Source organism: Cynocephalus volans, chromosome 1, assembly GCF_027409185.1.
Source record: "Cynocephalus volans isolate mCynVol1 chromosome 1, mCynVol1.pri, whole genome shotgun sequence".
NCBI lineage: Eukaryota > Metazoa > Chordata > Mammalia > Dermoptera > Cynocephalidae > Cynocephalus > Cynocephalus volans.
In genome coordinates this window covers 80,310,734-80,329,760 of record NC_084460.1, presented here as the reverse complement: position 1 = coordinate 80,329,760, position 19,027 = coordinate 80,310,734, and the positions used below count along the sequence as shown (strand labels likewise).

The window sequence follows — 19,027 nt, the reverse complement described above, 5'->3', positions numbered from 1 at the left end:
AAGGACGTGAGCACTGTGGACAAAACGAATGTTAAATTCAGATTCCAACCGAAATTACCCTTACTGGGATTGTTGTATGTCTGGCTTCCTTTCCCCTAGAATAATTGTTGTAACTTTCGTATACGTTCTTTGTATGGTGAAATCGAAAATAGCGACCTTCTGCGTTAGAGATAGGTTTGCTCGGAACAAAAGCAGTCGAGCACTGCTTTGAATGTGGATCGCTCAGAAAAATAGTCCAGTTTTTATTATTGGTGTTAAGATTATCTGCCACAAACAAACTTTTTGTTTTTATGTTGGAGTGGGGAAATTTCTTGACTAGCAGCTCCTCTTTGACAAGGAAGCTTAGGGTTCTAAAAGTGTAAGAAACTTCCAGAGTTGATTTGGCTTAGTTTTTTCTCTTCAGGTGATTGTCAGTTTGATTTGTATCTTGAAGGTCTGTAGTAAAGGAAGCATCAAGTCCCCTGAGTGGTGGCCCACTCTAATAAAAAATAATTTTTATCATTAAACAAGCTTTCTTAATATGGGCTTTAGAACAGATTTTGAGTTACTTCATTATAATCACTTTCATATTAGGTCCAGCGTGTAATTAAATGACCATTTAGGCTACTATATCTAAGTCATTCCATTCTTTATTTTTCTTTTAACCATGTCATTTTCATTTAAATGTTTTTTGGACCTTGAGCATTTATCTTCACAACTTACCACATTTTTTTTTTTTTTTTTAATTTTAAAAACCTATTTCTTTGACAGTCCCAAGTTAACTTGTTCATTGAGCAAACTTGTTTTTGAAATTCAGGGGAAGCCCATCTAAGCCATCTTGAAATTGGAAGAATAATTGAGTCATAACTGTAAAATGTTGTACACAGTAACTTTGTCAACTTCTATTTACCCTCTTTCAAACATGCTTTTATGCATGTTGCTACAGGGATCTGAAGAAATATAATATTCAAGGAGCTTGCAGTCTAGTTGGGAAAATAAGCTTAAACAGGTGAAAAGTTAAGTAAGTCAGGAAAAATTGTTTATTGTTATTTCCACATGAAGGGTACAGCCAGTTGTGCAGTGGATATAATGACTGGAACTCTTGATTTCCATCCCCACCCCTAAACCTTCATTTTAATAAAGTCACTACCATTTATTCACTTGCCAAGGCCAAATGGGATTTATCTTTGATTCTTCTCTTTCGTTTCAGCAAATCTGTCTGCTCTCTTTTCTTAATATACCACTTACCTATCTCTACGGCAGTTTAACATAGATTAAGCCACTGTTTTGTTTTCTGTTCCTAGTCTTCTAACCAATCTTCTCTCTTCCACTTCTCATTAAGTCTGTTCTTTATAGAGCCACCCATGGTGATTTTTTTAAATGAAAAATTAGATCATTTCATTCCCTAGCTCACAACTTGAGATTGGAAGTCACATCACTTCTGTTTCAGTCTATTAATATGTGTCAGTGGCATCTTAATATATTTTCTGGGAATCTTAGTACTATGGCTTCAACATATCAGGCTTCCCTCTATGTACTTCCTCTATCGGAGCCTATATCCCCAATCTGATATAATTACAGCCTTTGTAAACATACTTTATTTTTGCTTGTTATTACAGTGTCTTACTGTTTTACTGTCTAAAATGCACCTCTCTAGCTCCTTTAAATGTAAATATTTTTGTCCTAACTCTTCCTTTGACCAGTTTCAGCCTGTTGTGAGTGCTTCCTACATAGAATTTCCGTAGCTTTTACTTTTAAAATAATCCTTGTGTTTACAAAGTGAATGTATTCTAATGATACGTTCTTATTCTTTCAGCAAATATTTATTGAGGACATAATATGTTTGAGACAGTATCTTAGCCATTGTGTTAATAAGATATAGTTCCTATCTTGCAGAGATTGTGGTGTGTTAGGGGCTACAGACAATTAAAATAAGTAAAGATACAATGTTAAAGTACAGATGCTCCTTGACTTACTATAGGGTTATGTCCTGATAAACCCATCGTAAGTTGAAAATATTGTAAGTTGAAAATGCATTTAATACATCTAACCTACAAAACATCACAGCTTAGCATAGCCTATACTGTAGAGTTGTTTACCCTTGTGATTGCGTGGCTGACTGGGAGCTGTGGGTCAAGGCTGCTGACCTACATTATAAGAGAGTATCTTACCACATATTGCTAGCAGGGAAAAGATCAAAATTCAAAATTTGAAGTACAGTTTCTCCTGAATTGCATATAGCTTTCACACCATTGTAAAGTTGAAAACTCATATATCAAACCATCTCAAGTCAGGGACTGTTCGTATTATGATAAGGAGAATATGGGCTGTCATATAACTCAAATCAAGGAATTTTAGAAGGTTTTACAGAGGCAATAACCCTTATGCTGAAACTTGAAACATAGCAAAGTGCATGTGTGTTTGCAGTTTGGGGATTTGGAAAGGATTTTCAGGCAGAGGCATGTGCCACAACATAGAAGTCAGGAAGAACATGTTCAAAGAGCTGAAAGGTAAGAGCATGGATAGGAGTGTGGTGAGATGAGGGTAGAGCAGTGGATTTCAAACTTGCTGACGCTTCCCACAAAAGGAATACGTTTTAAATTACTCCCAGTACACACATATGTGTAACTAAACCAAAATTTTGTACAATAATACTTAATTACCTAAACATTGCTCTGTTTGTTTTTATACTTTTCGGTTCTCTTTTTTATTGATGATGGTCATGATGCTTTAATATAATTTCACAAACAGTAATTTGAAAAGCTCTGTGCTAGAAAAATAAGCTGGACCTTGAAATTCATTGACTTTTCTCTGAAACTGTAGCAAGCCATTAAAGCATTTTAAACAAAAAATGAAATGATTGCATTTAAAATATTTAAATTCACTCTAGTAGTAGTGTAGGGAATGGATTGAAGAGAGAGGCAATCCTGGTGCAGGGAGACCAGTTAAGTAGCCCTTGCAGTAATTAAGGTGAGGGATGACAGCTTGAATTAGGACATCGGCAGTGGAGATGGAGGGAGATGGATAGATTAAAGTGATTTAGGAGATAGGTTCAAAACGATTTTGTGAGTTTTTTTGTTTGTTTGTTTTTAATCTGGAGGGATGGGGACAGGAAGTGTTAGTGGATGACACTTTTATGACTGTAAGAATCAGACTTTTTGAGGGAAGATGATAGGCTCAGCTAAGGATACTGTAAGTTTAATATTATTATAGGGCATACAAATGAAGATTTCCGAGAGATAGAAGGCTGTGTGGATCTGATGCCTAGAGAAATCTAGACTGGATATGAGCATTTGGCAATTCCTGGGCCCACAGATGGTAGTTGGAGTGTGGCTTGAATTCTGTAGATCATGCCTCTCAAACTTGAATGTGCATAGGAATCACCTGTTATCTTGTTAAAATGTAGGACTGGAGTGGGGCCAGAGATTCCACTTTTCAAATGGGTTCCCAGATGATGCCAGTGCTGCTGGTCTGTTGATCACTCGAGCTGTAAAATGTGGAGCACGAAACTTTAAGGGACAGGCCAAGGAAGAGAATGTTGCAAAAGGATCTAGGAAGGAACAGCCAGAAAAGAAAAAAATAAGGAGGTGATTGTGTTGGAATCAGGAGTAGCACTTAAGGGAGAGTGGAGTATAAAAATAAGAGGAAGTAATCTGTAGTGGCGAGCACTGCACAGATATTGTAAGGTAAGAGCTGGGAATGTCTGTTGGATTTATCAGCAAGGTCTTTGGTGACCTTGGTGAGAGCCCTTTCTGTGGAGCTGTACAAGTAAAAACTAGATTGAAGTAGGGTGGCAAGTGAAAGAGAGATGAGGAAATGGAGCATTTTCTAGTATTACAGCAAAGAACAGGATGAAAAATAGGACATTAGCTGATGGGGTGGGATAATTCAAGAAAGGGTTTTTTTATTCTTGTTTTAAAAGTGAAGAAATGTGATTATGTTCATATACTGATGGGAAGCAGCCACTGGAGAGGAAATCAGAGTAGGCTAAATTATGCTGCAGTAACAAACAACTTCCAGATCTTAATGGCTCATAACAACAAAGCTTTTTTTTCTACTCACATTGCTTGACTACTGGGGTTCAGTTGAAGATTCTGCTTACATTGCTCCTTATGAGACCTAGGCTCATAATGCCTCCACCCTTTTGAAGTGTCCCTGGGTTTGGTGGCAGCAGGGAGGGAGTACAGTAAATTGCCCCTTATTCTTAGGGACTCCCATTCGCATTTCACTGACCAGTAACTCACATGGCCCTGCTTAACTCAGGGGTGGGATATTTCTAAAGAAGTAAACCAGAATATTGGTTAACTACTTAATGACTACTGAGAGGTTAGAGATTTAGGAAAGGAAGATAAATCTCAATAGGAGATAGCCTTGAAGAAGTAAAAGCAGTTGGATAGCAGAGCTCAGGTGGAGGGGTTACCCTTACACAGAAAAATGGAATCCACTTCTACTTTAATAGGAAGGAAAAGAGGAAAGGATACATTCTGATACAGGTGGGTTTAGGTTTTTGCGGTAACCTGTTGGTGACTTTTCTTTCTTAGGGCTTTTGTTTGTGAGATACTGTATGTGAAAAGCTGATGGCAAACAGGGAGGTGATATTGGTGTGTTATAGAGAATGGAGAAAGTTTGAAATAGTTGCAGATAATTAGAAAGTTGATAAGATAGACATAAACCATTTGCTGGACATCATCAAGGGTCTCCTTTACCAGGAACTTATAACTAGAAGCAGAATATTTGAGGATGAGAAAAGGGGAAAAATAATCGAAATTAAATACTATGATAAAATGAAACATAATGTATCTGACATTCTTCAGGCAGGGAGTGAGGTAAAGTGAAGGATGGTGGAACTGGAAGAAAGTTACTTGGGAGGGAGGCAACCTAGAAAGAAAGGCAAGATCTAGGTTTAGAATTTAGGTATGTTCTTGCCACTGCCTGAAGCCTCTGGATCCCCATTGTGGTGAGAACCTCATTAAAAATAATTCATAAAAAATGTAAATTGTGTTCCATTTTGCCTTTGATGGTTAAAAAAATGGAAATTGTGTTTTAATTTTGAAAGTGTAAATTATGTTTTCAGGGGCTAATTATACATGCTCATTGTAGAAGATTGATTCAACCATTCATTCCTTCAATTGACATGATTTTCTGGATTATCTAGCATGTACCAGAATTATATCTGGCAGAAATATTACAAAAAGTATAGGATGTGGAGAGTGAATAACCTGTTTTTAAATTGATGGTAATAAAAACAAGATCTTACTACACGTTTCCTGTCTGTACATTTGTAGAAAGATATACTCGCTCTTAACCCCTGGGTTTATTATATTGATCTAATTCCTTATTGACTAGCAAATGATTACTTGCAACATTTGCATTGTGTAAGGTATCTTAAAAGACTATCAACTGAAACTGATTTTTCAAGAAAACTGATTTTGTTGTGATAGTTTGGACTTTATTTTCTGTAGAATGTTACATTGTTCAGTGTCTGCTTTTCCCAGTGGGTCTGAAATCTCATAAAATTAGAATAGTCTTTTGTGCTTTTATGGGGGGGGGGGGGATGGCAATCCAGGAAATTCTCTACTAAACAAAATCCAGGGTAAAGAGTTAACATGAAAAACTTGAAAACGTTGGAATAACAGATACAGTTGTCTTCTGATTAAACAGACATACACATCAAGAAAACTTAAGAGGACTTCTAGTAGAGAGCTTTGTCATCCTCACAACTGAAATCAATCTCTCATTTTCCCTTCAAAGATGGAGGTGGAGCACGGAGGGGTAGATAGTTCATTTGCTTTGCTTCTTCATGTTCATTTTTTTTATTGTAATACTATTTTGTTATTTTTATTGGATCAGATTATTTGCACCTTCACAAAGCTATTTATACTGCCTAGAATTAGAATGTCTGATAAAACCCTCTGTATTCTGTATGTCTGAAACATGCTCAGGACTTGATCTACTGGGACCCATTTATACCCCCACCCCCACCCGGGCTTTCAAACTTCAGGTTAAACTTTAAACTTTGTTATAACCAGTTCTTTTACTGTTTGTTTAATTGGGATAGAATACATGGAAGAGAAGATATGGCTTACATTGTACATAATAAAGGAGATATTTTGTGAAATTACTTTTTCATTTACTTATTCGTATATGTTTTTACAGGGTCATGAGTTTTACTGTGGGTTGCTGTGGGAAAAAAAAAAAATTCACTGTTCTGTAATTCACCATTGATTTCAGACTAATGGTCATTTTCCCCATTGCTGTTTACTATTTGTTTCATTAGTCTCTTAGCTTCAGCTCCCCCCACATCCCCACACCCCAAAACAAAAACACTTTCTTGAAGGTTATTCCTAATTACCTACTCGCTGGATACAATAGTATTTTTTTCAGTTCTTAGCCTTAGTTATGTCTAACTGCAATTTTATGCATCTGAATCCTCCATTTTAAAACTGTTCTCTTGACAGGGCTGGCTCATCATTCTATTCCTAGTTTCTTGCTTACTCTCTGACTAGTCCTTCTTGATTGTTCCTCTGACTTGTTTTCCTGCTTTGGCCTCTTGAATGCCAGACTTTGTCCAAGTTCTGTTCCCATCTCTGTGGAAGAGGTATTTTTTCTAAACTGTGAGAACTCCTATATCTCTGTGATTTCAACTTCTAGCTCTTTGCACACTTCAGAATTTCTATCATAACTCTAAAAGCATAAAATCTCTCCAGTGATCCAGTGCCATATTTGCATCTGCCTAATAATTATTACAGTTGGGAAATTTCACCATTTTACTTAATTGCCAAAAATACAAATTAGCATTCTATTTGACCTTCACCACCACCACATGTACATAAAAATGCACACTGTCACACAGCAGCTTCCTCTAGTGATCTTCTTGCTGTTCTCTCAGGATCCAACATTGAATTTGAAACAGTTGTCTTTGATTTTTTCTTTCCTCTTGCCTTCTACCCAGCCTCCTTAAATAGTCATTAAGTTTTAAGGTTTCTTTACTCCTATTTTTAACTTATATCTTTTCATTCATATGAGAATACCTCAAATAGTTCATGAAAAGATTTGTATTATCTTTTAATTCTATTTTTCCACAAACTTTTGGAAGTACCCTCCTACTTTCACCTTCCTCCCCCTTTAGTTCTTTAAACTAACAGACTCTCATTTTCAGCACTCTTTTCATGTGTTTCCAGTTGCCTATGGATTCATACACACGTTATTAAGTCTGGATCTTAAAGAACTGAGGTTTGTAGGCCCACAGATTTCAAGAGTTTGTTTTTGAACTTGATATATCTAAAGAACAAAAGTCCCTAAAGAACTGGGTCTGACATTCATTCCTTTTTTTTTTTTTTTTTTTTACCTTGTCCTGTAATTAAATTTCTTCGGTGCATATTTCAGGATTCTAAACATGTTCTTCGTTCAGCAAGACCCTTTATTTTTGTCAGTCTGGTGTGTTTTTTATTCTCATTCTCTGAAGCACCTGTTCCATTGGCCACATTGGATCACCATCTCCATGAGCGCTGATTGATTTTATTTACTCCCTCTGAACCCAGGCTTTTTATTTCCCAATTTGTTCTTCTTTTAAGTGTAAGAACTTTCAAATGCTCATTGCAACCAAAATATCATTTCCAGTTTTCAGCTTTATTTTTAACAGAATATTTGGGGTTTAGTAACTTTGAAAATTTAAGGTAGAGAAAAATTTATAGTAATTAGTATGTGAGGGTAGAAGGTAGGAGAAACAAAGTTGTGAGAAGGGACATAAATATGATTTCTTTGCCAATTATATTGTAGCTAATTTTATAGGTGCATGGTAGGAAAAGTTCTAGAAGGATACTCATATACAAAAATGTTAACAATCAGGTCTAGGAAGTGGGATTGGGCTAGAGAGCAAGTGTGGATAACTTTAACTTTCTTTTATATATGTTTGTTGAACATATGTTACTTTGTCTTTCTTTTTATTTATCAAATAATTTTGCATATGCTTTCTTATTTTGACAAAGATGCTTTTTCATTTGAACAAAATAGAGAGCTGTGGTACACATGGATGAACGCCGAGAAGAGCAAATTGTGCAGCTGCTGAATTCTGTTCAAGCTAAGAATGATAAAGATTCAGAAGCACAGATATCCTGGTTTGCTCCTGAGGATCATGGGTAAAACAATGTTTTTTGAAATAATAGGCAAAGAGTAACACTTCTTTCATAGCACTGGCTAGAAAAAAAAAGGTAATAAAATAACATCTTTACTTTGTTTTCTTGTTATTTTTTTAAAATTTTTATTTTGTCGATATACAACGTGGTTGATTATTATGGCCCACCACCGAAACCTCCCTCCCTCCTCCCTCCCCTCCCTCCCACCCACAATGTCCTTTCTGTTTGCTTCTCATATCAACTTCAAGGAATTATAGTTGTTATATCTTCTCCCCCTCCCCCCGTTTTCTTTTGTGTGTGTGTGTGTGTGTGTGTGTCTGTGTCTGTGTGTGTGTGTGTGAATTTATTTATTTATTTTTAGCTCCCACCAATAAGTGAGAACATGTGGTATTTCTCTTTCTGTGCCTGACTCATTTCACTTAATATAATTCTCTCAAGGTCCATCCATGTTGTTGCAAATGGCAGTATTTCATTCGTTTTTATAGCTGAGTAGTATTCCATTGTGTAGATATACCACATTTTCCATATCCACTCATCTGATGATGGACATTTGGGCTGGTTCCAACTCTTGGCTATTGTAAAAAGTGCGGCAGTGAACATTGGGGAACAGGTATACCTTCGACTTGATGATTTCCATTCCTCTGGGTATATTCCCAGCAGTGGGATAGTTGGGTCATATGGTAGATCTATCTGCAATTGTTTGAGGAAACTCCATACCATTTTCCATAGAGGCTGCACCATTTTACAGTCCCACCAACAATGTGTGAGAGTTCCTTTTTCTCCGCACCCTCGCCAGCATTTATCATTCAGTGTCTTTTGGATTTTAGCCATCCTAACTGGAGTGAGATGGTATCTCAGTGTAGTTTTGATTTGCATTTCCCGGATGCTGAGTGATGTTGAGCATTTTTTCATATGTCTGTTGGCCATTTGTATATCTTCCTTAGAGAAATGCCTACTTAGCTCCTTTGCCCATTTTTTAATTGGGTTGCTTGTTTTTTTCTTGTAAAGTTGTTTGAGTTCCTTGTATATTCTGGACATTAATCCTTTGTCAGATATATATTTTGCATATATTTTCCCCACTCTGTTGGTTGTCTTTTAACTCTGTTAATTGTTTCTTTTGCTGTGCAGAAGCTCTTTAGTTTGATATCCCATTTGTTTATTTTTCCATTGGTTGCCCATGCTTTTGGGGTTGTATTCATGAAGTCTGTGTCCAGTCCTATTTCCTGAAGTGTCTGTCCTGTGTTTTCTTTAAGAAGTTTTATTGTTTCAGGGTGTATATTTAAATCCTTAATCCATTTTGAGTTGATTTTAGTATATGGTGAGAGGTATGGGTCTAGTTTCATTCTCCTGCATATGGATATCCAGTTATCCCAGCACCATTTGCTGAAGAGGCAGTCCCTTCCCCAGTGAATAGGCTTGGTGCCTTTGTCAAAGATCAGATGGCAGTAAGTGTGTGGGTTGATTTCTGGATTCTCTATTCTATTCCATTGATTGGTGTGTCTGGTTTTATGCCAGTACCATACTGTTTTGGTTATTATAGCTTTGTAGTATAGCTTAAAGTCAGGTAGTGTTATGCCTCCAGCTTTATTTTTTTTGCTCAGCATTGCTTTGGCTATGCGTTGTCTTTTATTGTTCCATCTAAATGTCTGGATAGTTCTTTCCATTTCTGAGAAAAATGTCATTGGAATTTTGATGGAGATTGCATTGAATTTGTATATCACTTTGGGTAGTATGGACATTTTCACTATATTGGTTCTTCCAATCCAAGAGCATGGGATATCTTTCCATCTTCTTGTATCCTCTCTAATTTCTCTCAAGAGTGGTTTGTAGTTCTCATTATAGAGATTTTTCACCTCCTTGGTTAACTCAATTCCTAAGTATTTTATTTTTTTGGTGGCTATTGTAAATGGGCAGGCTTTCCTGATTTCTCTTTTTGCATGTTCACTATTGGAGAAAAGAAATGCTACTGATTTTTGTGTGTTGATTTTGTATCCTGCTACTGTGCTGAAATCATTTATCAATTCCAGCAGTTTTTTTGTAGGGGCTTAAGCTGTTCGATATATATGATCATGTCATCTGCAAACAGGGACAGTTTGACTTCATCTTTTCCAATCTGGATGCCCTTTATTTCCTTCTCTTCTCTGATTGCTCTGGCTAGTACTTCCAACACTATGTTGAATAGGAGTGGTGAGAGTGGGCATCCTTGTCTGGTTCCTGTTCTTAAAGGAAAAGCTTTTAGCTTTTCACCATTCAGGATGATATTGGCAGTGGGTTTGGCATATATGGCTTTAATTATGTTGAGATACTTTCCCTCTATACCTAACTTATAGAGGGTCTTTGTCATGAATGAGTGCTCAGTTTTATCAAATGCTTTTTCAGCATCTATAGAGATGATCATATGGTCCTTGTGTTTGAGTTTATTAATATGGTGTATCACATTTATTGATTTGCGTATGTTGAACCAACCTTGCATCCCTGGGATGAATCCCACTTGATCGTGGTGAATAATTTTACATATGTGTTACTGTATTCTGTTTGCTAGTATTTTAGTGAGGATTTTTGCATCTATATTCATCAAGGATATCGGCCTGTAGTTTTCTTTTTTGGTTATATCTTTACCTGGTTTTGGTATCAGGATGATGTTTGCTTCATAGAATGAGTTTGGGAGATTTGCGTCCGTTTCAATCTTTTGGAATAGTTTGTAAAGAATCGGTGTCAATTCCTGTTTGAATGTTTGGTAAAATTCTGCTGTGAATCCATCTGGTCCTGGGCTTTTCTCGTTGGGAGCCTTCTGATAACGGCTTCAGTCTCCTTTATTGTTATTGGTCTGATCAAATTTTCTACGTCTTCATGGTTCAGTTTTGGGAACTTGTGTGTGTCCAGAAATTTATCCATTTCCTCCAGATTTTCAAATTTGTTGGCGTATAATAGTTTATAGTAGTCTCGAATGATTCCTTGTATTTCAGATGAATCAGTTGTAATATCGCCTTTTTCATTTCTAATTTTTGTTATTTGAATCTTCTCTCTTCTTTTTTTTGTTAGCCATGCTAATGGTTTGTCAATTTTGTTTATCTTTTCAAAAAACCAACTTTTTAATTCATTGATTTTTTGTATTGTTTTTTTGGTTTCAATTTCATTAAGTTCTGCTCTGATCTTAATGATTTCTTTCCGTCTGCTAACTTTAGGTTTGGATTGTTCTTGTTTTTCTAGTTCTTTAAGGTGAAGTGTTAGGTTGTTCACTTGCCATCTCTCCATTCTTCTGAGGTGAGCATTTAATGCAATAAATTTCCCCCTTAATACTGCTTTTGCCCTATCCTACAGGTTTTGTTGTAATGTATCATTATTTTCATTAGTTTCAATAAATTTTTTGATTTCCTGCTTGATTTCTTCTTGGACCCATATGTCATTAAGTAGAATGTTGTTTAATTTCCATGTGTTTGTATAGTTTCCAGAGTATCGTTTGTTATTGATTTCTAGTTTTAATCCATTGTGGTCTGAGAAAATACATGGGATAATTCCAATTTTTTTGAATTTCTTGAGACTTGATTTGTGACCTAATATGTGATCTGTCCTGGAGAATGATCCATGTGCTGATGAGAAGAATGAATATTCTGAGGTTGTTGGATGGAATGTTCTGTAGATATCTGCCAAGTACAGTTGGTCTAGAGTATTGTTTAGATCTTGTTTTTCTCTGCTGATTCTTTGCCTAGATGATCTGTCTAATATTGACAGTGGGGTGTTCAGGTCTCCTGCTATTATGGTATTAGTGTCTATTTCCTTCTTTAGGTCTAATAGAGTTTGTTTTATAAATCTGGCTGCTCCAACATTGGGTGTGTACATATTTATGATTGTTATGTCTTCTTGATGCATCAGTCCTTTTATCATTAAGTAGTGTCCCTCATTGTCTCTTTTTATGGTTTTTAGTTTAAAGTCTATTTTGTCAGATATAAGGATAGCTACTCCATCTTGTTTTTCTTTTCTGTTTGCATGGTAAATCTTTTTCCATTCTTTCACTCTTAGTCTATGTGAGTTTTTATGGGTGAAGTGGGTCTCTTGTAGGCAGCATATAGTTGGGTCCTCCTTTTTAATCCAGTAAGCCAGTCTGTGTCTTTTGATGGGGGAATTTAAGCCTTTTACATTAAGAGTTGTTATTGAAAGGTGTTGATTTATTCCTGGCATTTTATTGGTTGTTTGGTTGTCTTAGTTGTCTTTTGTTCCTTGCTCTTTGATTTACTGTTTGTTTTTTGTGTTTGTTGGTTCCTTAGGTTGTAGATAGCGTTTTTTTGTTTGTTTGTTTTCTCTTCCTGAATGCCATTTTTTTTATACTAGTGGGTTTTGATTTTTCTTGGGTTTTTATGGCTGTGGTAGTTATTTTTCAGGAACTAAACCCAGTACTCCCTTGAGAATTTCTTGTAAGGCTGGTCGTGTGGTGGTGAACTCCCACAGTTTTTGTTTGTCTGAGAAATATACTATTTGCCCTTCATTTTGCAGGGTAGAGTATTCTTGGCTGGCCATCTTTGTCTTTTAGTATTTTGAATATATCATCCCATTCCTTTCTAGCTTTTAGGTTTGTGATGAAAAGTCTGATGTTAGCCTGATTGGGGCTCCCTTATAGGTGATTTGACGCTTCTCTCTTGCAGCTTTTAAGATTCTCTCTTTGTCTTTGAGTTTTGCCAATTTGAATATAACATGTCTTGGAGAAGGCCTTTTTGGGTTGAATACGTTTGGAGATCGTTGAGCTCCCTGGATCTGAAGATCTGTGATTTTTCCTATACCTGGGAAGTTTTCTGCCACTATTTTGTTGAATATGTTTTCAATGCAATCTCCTTTTTCCTCCCTTTCTGGAATACCCATGACTCAGATATTTGAGCACTTAAGGTTCTCTGATATCTCTCTCAGATTTTCTTCAATGTCTCTGATTCTTTTTTCTTTCTTTTTGTCTGCTTGTGTTATTTCAAACAGCCCATCTTCAAGTTCAGAGGTTCTCTCTTCAACTTCCGCAAGCCTGTTGGTTAAACTCTCCATTGTGTTTTTTATTTCGCCGAATAACTTCTTCAGTTCGGCAAGTTCTGCTACATTTTTTTTTCAGGACATTGATTTCCTTGTACATTTCCTCTTTCAGGTCCTGTATACTTTTCCTCGTTTCATCATGATGTCTAACTGAGTTTTCTTGTATCTCACTCAGTTTCCTTAGTATTTTCACTCGAAATTCCTTGTTAGTCATTTCAAGGGCTTCTTGTTCTATAAGATCTAGAGTTTGAGATCTATTAACTTTTGGTGGTGTACTTTCCTGATTTTTTTTATTTCATGCATCTTTTTTTTGAAGTTTATTCATTATGGCAGGGGTTTTCACAGTCCACAGGTTTGATGGTATTGACTAACTAAGATGTTGCTGTGGTTGCCAATTTGTTATGGCTACCTCCGTGACTGCTCAGTTGGCCTCCAGTGCCTTGTGTGTGTGGTTGCCTCGGGTCTTGGGCCTCTCTGGGGAGCCACCTCTCTAGTCAGCTTGGACTCTGCTGGGCTGCTGGATCACGGGGCGGTACCACAGGGTACTGCCCTCCGCCTCCATCTCTGCTGTGCTTCCACTTCCTGTGCCAGACTTCTCCCTGTTCTGTGCGCTCTGGCCCGGGCTGCTGGGATGTACCGAGGCTTCGCTGAGCATGTGGTCTCTGCAGAGGTTCCCCTACCCCTACAGGATGTCTCCCTGCTCTGTGCGCGCTAGCCAGGCTTGGGATGGAGCCAGGTGGCAGCAGTGAAGCCTACCTGCTGCCAGATCGCGTGGCGGCGGCCCCCCCACAGGTTGTGTGGACTCTGTGGAGCTTCTATTTCCCTTGCTGGACGTCTCTGTGCTCCGTCCACATTGGGCTGGGCTGCTGGTTCGCGCGGCAGCAGTGTGGTCCCCATGGAGTTTCCGCCTCCCCTTCCGGACGTCTCCCTTCTCCGAGTGCACTAGGCGGGGCTGGGGATGGAGCTCGGTGCCTGCGGTGAAGTCTACCTGCTGGATCACTCATTGGCGGCCCTACAGGGTGTGTGGTTTCTGCCGAATCTCTGCCTCCCTAGCCTGACGTCTCCCCACTTTGTGCGCACTGGGCTGGGCAGGGAATGGAGCCGGTGGCTGCAGTGAAGCCTACCTGCTGGATCACGCAGTGGCGGCTCTACAGGGTGTGTGTTTTCTGCCAAGTCTTCGCCTCCCTAGCCTGACGTCTCCCCACTTTGTGCGCACTGGGCTGGGCTGCTGGATCTTGCAGTGGCGGCCCCGCAGGGTCAACATCTTTAGTTTTGAAGTAGTTCTTTTTTCTTATGTAGATCAAACAAATTTGGAGAAAGGTAAAAAAAAATTTTTAGATGGTATATTCTGATAGAAAAGCTAAATAGTAGAAATAATAGTGTAGTTGGATATGAGATGTATTAGTTGTTATTTTTTGTAATTTCTACCCATCATCTTGGTATTTCTGAAATTCCTTTGTGGAACGCCTACCAGAAGTTAAATTGCTGATGTTTTTAGAAGGTTGCAAGAACTGTATTACTTGGAGGAAAAATTAGTAGAAGTATTTCAGAGACTGTGTAATATAACATCACATTTATAGCTCAGAAAGGGTGGCAGGAAGAAAATGCAGAAGTGAAATAAAACAAGTCCAAGAAAATCAGAAAAAGAAAAACTGTAAGTAATTACATTGGAAGAATGCCTTATTTTTATTTTTTTAACTATCACAAAAAATAAGTTATCTGGCAATATCCACTGAAAGGGTGGAAAATTTTGAATTCATTATAAGAATCTAAATGTATTTCATAATTGTTTTACTAAGAAAAAAGAATTAAAGCTTTTGATTCAGGTGATTTTGAAATATGTAACAGCCTATTGTTTTGTTTGGTTCCGAGGCATTAGTGGCTCTTCATCTGACTGTTTTTCGTTTCTTATTTTCTCAAAATAGATACGGTACCGAAGTTTCTGCTGAGAAAAAAACAAGCTCAGTGAAGAAACTTGACCAGGAAAAGAAACTGATAAATCAGGAAACAAGGACATTTAGAATCAGAAACAAATCATACTTCGACCGAGATTCTGAATATCTGTTGCAAGAAAATGAACCAGATGTAACCTTAGACCAACAATTACTAGAAGATTTACAAAAGAAAAAAACTGACCTTCGGTATATTGAAATGCAGGTAATGGAAAGTAAGATGTGCAAAAAATTTTTACATGTCATTCACTTCTCAGTTGGTAAAAATATATTTATGGTTAGAGGTAGCTGCATGGTATAGATCAGTGAGATTCTTCAACAAGACATCTGCTGCAGGAATTTTTTTCTTATTGAGTGTAGAGAAAAGCAATGGGGAGGGAAATTACACCTAACCTACAATGTCCTATCATCCACAGAAGCTTATGTGGCAGGGAAAAGAAATGTTTGAGAAATGCTAGTACAAATTTAAAAAATCACTCTACCTTTTCTAGGCCAGTTTAGTGAGATAGCATAAGAGTCAAGGCAGTTAGAATTGTAAAGTTTCTTCCAGGTCATTTAATCCATCTCCTTCCTTTTACTAATGATAAAATTAAATCTTTCAAAAGTTATGTGTTGTGTTTATATGCAACATTTTGAATACTGGACTGTGACAAGAACTGAAATTCTGAATTATTTCAGTATTTTCTTTCCATGCTAGGCAAGATATTTTAAAGTCTCTTCAAATTAAAACATAAAATTCTTTGGTTTGTGGGTGTTCTAGATATAGATGTAATAAAATATTCACATATATGTTGTATTAGTCTGTTTTCTGTTGCTTATAACAGAATACCCAAAACTGGGTAATTTATAAAGAAATAAAATTTATTTCTTACAATCCTGGAGGCTGAGAAGTCCAAGGTCCAAGAAACACATCTGGTGAGGGCTGCTCTCGATTGGGGACCTGTAAGAGTCCCATTGCAACAGAGCATCACATTGCAGGGATGGCAGGAGCTCTTTCATGTGTTCTCCTTATAAAGCCACCAGTCCATGCCATGACAGTCCATTAAACCATCATCCTATTACTCCATGAATGGGTCAGTCCATTCTGGAAGGCATAATCCTCATGATCTAATCACCTCTCAAAGGCCCCATTGTTCAAATGACACAGTCGGATTTCCCACCCTCTTATTACTGTTACAGTGGAGATCAAGTTTCCAACATGTGAACTTTTGGATGACACGTTTGACCCATAGCTTATGTATATGTATTTTCAAGAGAAAACAGGGAATTCCAAGCCGATATCTTTCATATGCATATACATACTGCCATTTTTTGAGAAAGGCAGAACATCACATCTCCTGTAGGAAGGAAGGGATTCATTGACTGTCACTGATAAAAGTTGGATTTCCTGATTAGAACAGCTGAGCTGAGGTTGTCCAGGAGCCAAATTTTATAGCTTTTTGATGCCTGTTGAGTAAAATATTATTTAAGGATGAAGGAGATTTCAAGATGAGTTAATTCAGAATCTTGTGGTTGAGAGACGAGCTGCTGCTTTTTTAGCCTTAGGAATAAGGAGAGCTAAGTAGTGTCTCTCTCTTTGCTTGGTTTGGTGAGCAGAATTCAAATATTATTGAAGGTCGGTAATTGATCTATTAGAGAGAAAGAAGAAATGTGTAAAACATAAAAACAGTTGGTGGTTTCCTGTCTCCCAGACACTTGTCAATACTTCACATGTACTACATCATTTAAACCTTGCATGAGAGATTATACATGTCTGTTAACAGATGAGGAAAAAGAATTTTAGGTTAAGGTACCTAGCCAAGGTTGCATAGCTAATAAATAACAAAACCAGGTTAAAATTCAGGTGTCTTTAAGAACTCAAATTTTGATCCTTCTTGGTAATGTGAAGTATTTTTTCTTTGTTATAACTTATTTAATAAACATTAATTTTCTGCTTGCTAGATGCCAGTTATTATGCTGTTTTTTAATGAATAATAAGACATTCCCTATCCTCAGAAAGCTTATAACTACATTATCTCAGTTATAGCCAGAAATTAGAAAACAGAAGGTTTGGCTGTTTGGGAAAGAATATTGGGTGTTAACTCTCTATCCAGCAACATTTACATATACAGAAAGCAATTATGGTTACTGTTAGTTTGAAATGCAGTGGGGTAGCTTGTATATACTTATATGTTAAGATGGTTACATTTGACTGCATGGGATAGTAATAGTTTTTGATGTCATTAAGAAATTTTTTTTAACTTAAAAATTATTACTTAGTAAGAAAAGCATGGTGACTTGTTATTTCAAAGCTCTAGAATTCATTTAAGTTATCATATTGACTCATTTTTATGGTACTGGTAAGAATTGCATGGCTATAACAAGCATAGCAATAATATATTAGATTAGCTAGGACAGTTCTGATTTTATTTTTATTTATTTTTTATGTTTAATTTTATTTTTAAATTAAGTTTTTTCCCTTTTTAATGAAGGGAGTTTCTTAAAACTGGCTTATTTTTATGCCACTGATTTTTTCATGTTATGTGGTATACCTAGTTGAACATACACCATCGTACATACCACTTTTTAGTGTTTATCATAGTACTGCTTTTTAATGTATTTATGTACTGTGGGTATAGGGTTCCACAAACGTTTTCAAAATTAGAAAGAAATTGGCACATAAATCAAAGAAATGTAGAAAAGAATTAGTCACTCCCTTTTTAGTACAGTTTGAGCATCCCTAATATAAAAATCTGAAATCTGAAACACTTCTGGTCCCGAGCATTTCAAATAAGAGGTACTCACTCAACCTGTATTTCAGTTGTAATTCAACAAATTATAAATTTGTCAAATAGCTTTTATGTGTCAGAAACTGCTACTTGCTTTTTATATAAAGGTTTTTCATTTAGATCTTCTGACAACCTTCTGAGATGAAACATTTGAGGTATTCATGCTCTGAGTTTGACTTAACTAAGATCTCAGTTCTAAACGGCAGTACTAGATTTTCTGACATATGTTGTTTGTTCTGAGTTTTCTCTAACACTCAAAGGCAAGTACCCTGAAATCTCTGCATCTGCTATAGTACATAATACATTAGTAGATGGTGCACTGATGGGGTGGAAAAACAAAAGTGTTGTAGAAATCAAGTCTAAGATGAATATATAAAACAGAAATAGAAAAAATGGTAAAAGTAATTTTCATATTTCGTCTTACTGCCACTAACTTTATTTTTATAATTGAAAAATAATTGACTAAACATATTTGTGGGGTACTGAGTACACACAAATATCAATATCTGTATACATTGTAATACCACTAACTTTAAAGAACTATTTTCATTCTTTTGGATTTAATAGAATTCTATTTTTGAATATTTCAAAAATAAAAGGGAAATTTTTTTTAATATAGAAAATTTTTTTAAGTCTTATTACTTCATACACGCTATAAGATAATAAAAATATTTTTGGATTCTAGCATATTTACTAAAATATATGCTGATTATCATGATTATAATTTGATTAAATTTCTTTTGTGAAAATTAAAAACTTCTTTTTAATTTCAGCATTTCAGGGAAAAGCTGCCTTCATATGGAATGCAAAAGGTAAAATGCTTTACACTATTTAATTTGATTTGTAAAATAGTTACACTGTTTTTTTTTAAAGCTGTATATCAAGAAGAAATGTAAATTAATGAACCTTCTAAAGGGTATTATTGGAAGTTAAGTTTATTCTTTTAAATTGTTGAAAGACGAAGAAAAGTGGTCATAAAACAATTTTCTTGAAGCTTTCTCATATTAAGGTCTATAATTGAAATCTTTGGAGTTTAAGAAATAGAATTTTCACATATATGTTACTTTGGATAAATACCCTGCTCTTAATTCAAGACCAAACACTTTGATTAGAGTTGAGGCACTACTCCCTGGGCTCTCCACAGCTGGGGTGGTGGGGGACCAATGGTCTCGGCCACACACCC

General features: G+C 36.4%; 1 protein-coding gene across 1 annotated transcript in view; it reads left to right on the top strand.

Moving 5' to 3' along the window:
- Window positions 1-19,027, top strand: part of DHX36 (DEAH-box helicase 36) — a 55,525-nt gene that overhangs the window by 519 nt on the left and 35,979 nt on the right. Inside the window, exons 2-4 of the mRNA XM_063099571.1 lie at window positions 7,993-8,117; window positions 15,050-15,281; window positions 18,618-18,656. Coding sequence (XP_062955641.1) covers window positions 7,993-8,117; window positions 15,050-15,281; window positions 18,618-18,656 — 396 coding nt within the window. The remainder of the gene's footprint in view (window positions 1-7,992; window positions 8,118-15,049; window positions 15,282-18,617; window positions 18,657-19,027) is intronic.